Raw genomic sequence first — 5,163 nt, 5'->3', positions numbered from 1 at the left:
TAGGATCTAAAGAAAATTCAGGGTGTCCATCCTCGTGCCATTTTCTGTCCTCCCATGCCTTTGGGACTATTGCCAGGAATGAAAGGGAACTTTAAAACTGAAGTTTCTCTGGAAAGACACTTAAGGAAGATCCAAAGAACAAATAGGAGATATCCCTGTAGGTATAGAAATAGAATATATAAAATACACAGAAACTCTTGTTGACTCCCTTGTGCCACTGCTGCTCTTGATGATGTTGAGGTGAGAATTGTGTCCATATATTTATGCACTGGGGGGTCTCTGGGTGTTGCAGTTTCCCACAGCTTCTTACAACCAGATGTTTCCTTCTCTCCCAGCTGTTACGGTGGCCTCGGGCGCTCCTGTCTCGGTAAGAACTTGTCTTACTATAAAGGGGCTGGACTTGCTCCTCTGCATCCTCCTTCACCCCAGTGTTCCAGAGCATGAGTTCCCATGTGTGACCCAGAAGGAAGGGGTGGTGACACTGCCAGGAGACACGAAGGGGAATTAACTGGGTGTACTGGCACTCATTCTTGAAAAGCCTAGGAATTGCATCCCAAGTGCTGCTAGGAAGGCAGGATAAAACAGTGTTTCCAAAGCCTGCAGGCTTGGACAGGAGCAGCAGCAGATGGGCCAGTGCCCAGAAATAGGATTCAGGAAAAAAACCCAACAGATGTGTGACCCTGACAGGAGTTTGGCTGGGGTGGTTTTCCTGGGACAAACCTGTGGCTGTGCATCCATGTGCACACACCTTTCCCTTGCAGTGGCTGCCTGTCTCCTGCTCCAGCTCTCGGACACACTGGCACCTCAGCAGGTGATAGAGAGCCTCAGGAACCTGAGGGGATCCGGGGCCATCCAGACCATCAAGGTAACGGGGCTGCAGCAGGTGACACACGTGTCCAAACATGAGGGACAGCTCGGCCAGGCCCCTCCTGCCATTCCCAAAGGGATCCCTCTGTCTTTCCAACATGCTCCACAGCTGCTCCCTGGGGTTTGAGCTGTTCCCTGCTGAAGCTGCTGAACAGCTTCTCCCAGGGAACGAGCGACAGGACGAAAGGAAATGGCCTCAGGTTGTGCCAGGGGAGGCTTAGGTTGGATATTAAGGAAAATTTCCTCATGGAAAGGATTGTCCAGCCCTGGCACAGCTGCCCAAGTCAGTGGTGGAGTCCCCATCCCTGGAGGGATTCAAAAGCCATGTGGATGTGGCACTTGGGGACATGGGTCAGTGGAGGCTTTGGCAGTGCTGAGGGAACAGTTGGACTTGATGATCTTGGAGGGCTTTTCCAACCTAAATCATTCCATGATGCAAAATAAAGCAGCTTTGAATTCTGACACTGAGCTCCCACCTGTGAGGACCATGTTTTGCATTACCTTGGGCTCACATTGCCCTTGACGGGATCCAAGCCAAGATCCATGTAATCCGTGTCTGACAGTGAAAAATTCCAGAGGGTTGGATCAAGCACAAGAAGAACAAACCAGACTAGAGGGTGCAGTTTTCCTCCTGGGGTATCAAACAAATTTTTAAGAGGGGTGGTGCCTCCTCTGACAGCACAGAGCACTCACTGCAGACCTGGTTGTGCTTTTCCAGCAGTACAATTTCCTCCACGATTTCCGGGAGAACCTGGCTGCACACCTGGCAACGACGGGCACGGTGCCGAGATCGGCGTCGCGGTAGCTGGCACTGCCCTGGGCATCTCTGTCTGTGGAACACACGTGGATGAGGCACCTCTCCCCTGACCTTGACTTCCTCACTGCTCCTGCCTGGGGGACACAGCTGCTCCCTCCCAAATCCAGCTGTGAAACTTGGGGGTGGGGATGGAGATCCTGCAGGATGTGCAGCATCTCCCCCTCCTTGGTGACTTTAATACTCACTGCCTTAAAAATACATCTGCAAGTGTGGTTGTGCTCACTGCTGTTCTGGTGGCCTGCACGCCTGGCTTTCCATATAATAATCTGGATTCATGTTGGGATGACGGAGCTGGATAAAAATTACAACACTGGAGCCGTTTACAAACACTCTCAGCAAGGCCAGGCTGGAGGGCTCACCCCTTCTGAGCTGTAAGAACTCGTTCTAAAACGTCACATTTCCGCTCCCCGTGTTCAGGAGTATTTAGGAATGGGTCCCCTCATTCCACAAGTAGGAGGTGTTGCACCACAGATCTGTAACAAGCCAAACAGGTGGGTTTTTAGGTGGCTGCCGGGAAGAGACACTGCTGTAGCTGCGTGGGTGAGGCTCTGGCACAGCCCTTCTGCCTGCTGACAGCAGAGAAAGTAAACAAACAATCAGCTGTGAGCCGGAGAGGATCCCACAGGAACACTCCTCCAACAGTCCCCATCCCTCCTGTTCCACTATATCCACTCATGAAGGGAAGATGAACAGGCAGGTTTTGCTAAAACCTTGATTTTTTCAGGACCTTCCCAACTCAGAAGTTGTGACATGAGACTCCACCACAGCTCCGGTGGCTTTGAGTTGAAGGAGAACTGACTTGAATTTAAATTTCTCCCTTTAACATGTTTAAAACCAGACACCTGAGCGCAGGTTTAAAGGTGATTTCTACTGATTAATTAGTTTTTACTGCCATTCCCTTCTCCACTCCTCCAGTTTCCACTTAGAGAAAGTACTCTGCTCCAAATGTGCCCCGGTGTTTAATCCTTGCAGCTGATGGGTTTCAGATATTAAGTATTTATCGTATGACTCAGCAGGAAACTTGCTGACAGGGAGAGAAATGTTCTTTATTCTCTCCACAATCTTTTGCCTCCTGGAACTCCAAAACTAATGACAATCAGAAAAGCAATTCTATGTATGTATTATGTATTTTAATAGCTCTCAGGACTATTCTTCTTCCTTCAGGAAGAGGATTTGAAGTTACCACAGCCTGAGTTCTCTTAGTCCCAGTACATTATAAAAAGAGAAGAATTCAGAGCAGAGAGGAGGAAACTGCCACTCTGCATCCCCTGGGCACCCCAACTTGGTGTGGTAATAGCCTGGAAGAGGGAAAATTTGTGGAGGAGAAAGGACAGACCCAAAGCTACAGAAGGAATTCCAACCAGGAAGAGACCAAGCAGAATTCTCTGCTCTGACAGATCACTCGAAAATAACAGCATAAATAACATGGAAATAGGAGTTTAGGGGCACCAAATGAAATCTGGCAGAACTGCTGAACAAGTATGTTTAACAGTAATTAATTCCACTGCAGAACTCACTTTCTTGGGATTGCCCAGAGAAGCTGTGGCTGCCCCATCCCTGGAAGTGTTCAAGGCCAGGTTGGACAGGGCTTGGAGAAACCTGGGATAGTGGAAAGTTGGAACTGGATGGTCTTTAAGGTCCCTTCCAACCCAAACCATTCTGAGGTTCTGGGATCTTCCATACCAGGTTATAAAAGTGCTCAGAAAGCAACTGAACCGATGGCAGAGAAGCCCTTCAGGGCTGTTTGAGGTGCCAAAGCTCTCCCAGGACACCTGTAACACTCGAATTTCCAAACACACTCACTCCTCAGGCAGAGATGTTCAACACCTGCCCTGTCTCACACTGTTCTTCCTCAGCTGTTGCCACTGCCCAGCACACCAGTACTGGAGTACCTGGATTTCTGGTGGACCCCAGTGCAAACACTGGTACAACTTTTGTTGCCTCTGACACCCCAGAGACCCAAAGTGAACAAATACACCATTTATACAAAAGAAAAAGTTTTACTAGAACTGGGAAACTCTGCATTGTTCTCCAGCACAGGTAAATGAGAAAGACTCCTAATTATTACTCGTAAACTAAGCAGCTGTTTGCAGTCACAATTTACAATATTTATGTGAAACATCTTCCCCTGCCCCATCTACTATTTAAACTTCATGAAAAAAAGGCAGGAAATGAGAGCTTCCCTTTTCCAGACATTACTTGATTCCATGTTCTATTTTTAGAGGGAATGCAATTATCCATGTAAATCTGAGCGATGGACACAGCGAGGATCTACAAATTTAGAAACAAAACAAGGCACCAGATGAAAGGAGGTGTTGCTGAATTGGAGATTTGTTTTTTATTGTCATTTATTGCACTAAGGAACAGTGGGGCAGTTTCACAATCTCACTTTCTGCTTTGAGAAAGTCTGGAGTATTTATTCCTCTTAAACCCAAGAGTGTTTTCATTACTGGACTTGGTAAATGTTGGAGGTTTATCCATTTGTTAATCAGACAGCACAGACATTTAAAAAAAAAAATTATTTAAATTCATTCCTCCATGGACAATTCAGCTTCTCCTACCACAGTGACACAGGCTCAAGATTAAAGCAGGGCTAATGTTTGGAAGAGATACAGAAGGACCTGGACCATGCACAAAAAGGGAAAGACTAACCAGACAGAAAAAAAAACAACAAACCAACAAACCAAAATAGAACTATTTTTGCAACTGTGTCCATGAATTCATATCCTAAGACCAACGTCACCTACGGGCAAAACACAGCATTCCAGTCCTTCCCAAGCACTCGGAGCTACAGCTGATTTAGAGTTAAGAGTGGGATACACAAGTCCAAGTGAGCCACTACAAAGCCCAGCCTAAAGCAAATCCCTAGTTGTCCTAAGGCTAGTAGTAACCAACAGCTACTCGAAGGTTATGGCTGTTCCTTATGCAGTGCAAAGTCAAAACTTTCCAAACCCCAGTCACCTTTATATTAATTTACACGTAATTCTTTAATTTCAGCGTCCCAGGAAAATATAAGAAAACAGTCTTTCCACAAGTGTAAAATGTGGAAACATTTTAAAAATAGGGGAGTCATTGTTTTCTAATGCAATTGCGGTCGTCGGGTTCCGGATTTAATTCTTGGTCAGAGGTTCTTGTTGTAAAGAATCCATGGTTTTTTGTGGCTTTTGCATGCACTTAACTGGAACAAAGCTTGCTGAGTGTCTTCTTAAGAGCTCACCAGGACATAAATCATGCTGCAAAAGAAAATAAAACTATGAACATGCATCACTTTGATCAGTGTTACACATTTAATGTACATTCTAAGGAACAAGTTCATGTGAGATACATGGATTGTGACTGAAGATTTGACAGGATGACTCTTCTACTTCAACAAAATTCACATTTACATCAAATACTTTACTCTAAAAATATTCATGTTTCAGCTTCTTAATGGAAATGCTCTGAGGGTTTATTATATTATGCTTAAAAGAAAAGCTTGG

At 45.9% G+C, this 5,163-nt stretch overlaps 2 protein-coding genes across 2 annotated transcripts in view; one reads left to right on the top strand and one right to left on the bottom strand.

Moving 5' to 3' along the window:
* The window catches only part of CDKN3 (cyclin dependent kinase inhibitor 3), a gene marked incomplete at its 5' end in the record, with an annotated part of 7,798 nt that extends 5,271 nt beyond the window's left edge, over window positions 1–2,527 (top strand). The window contains 3 exons of the mRNA XM_029964160.1: window positions 293–367; window positions 762–865; window positions 1,586–2,527. Of these exons, the coding sequence (XP_029820020.1) occupies window positions 293–367; window positions 762–865; window positions 1,586–1,672 (266 nt within the window). The remainder of the gene's footprint in view (window positions 1–292; window positions 368–761; window positions 866–1,585) is intronic.
* A 1,470-nt stretch (window positions 2,528–3,997) lies between these two features.
* GMFB (glia maturation factor beta) overlaps window positions 3,998–5,163 on the bottom strand; it is a 27,034-nt gene continuing 25,868 nt past the window's right edge. Inside the window, exon 10 of the mRNA XM_029964089.1 lies at window positions 3,998–4,917. Within this exon, the coding sequence (XP_029819949.1) occupies window positions 4,890–4,917 (28 nt within the window). The 3' untranslated portion in view covers window positions 3,998–4,889. The remainder of the gene's footprint in view (window positions 4,918–5,163) is intronic.

Source organism: Manacus vitellinus, unplaced genomic scaffold (assembly GCF_001715985.3).
Source record: "Manacus vitellinus isolate BGI_N305 unplaced genomic scaffold, ASM171598v3 scaffold_6_pilon, whole genome shotgun sequence".
Classification (NCBI taxonomy): Eukaryota; Metazoa; Chordata; class Aves; order Passeriformes; family Pipridae; genus Manacus; species Manacus vitellinus.
Note: the sequence above shows the minus strand (reverse complement) of the source record. Positions and strands in the feature narration are given on the sequence as shown.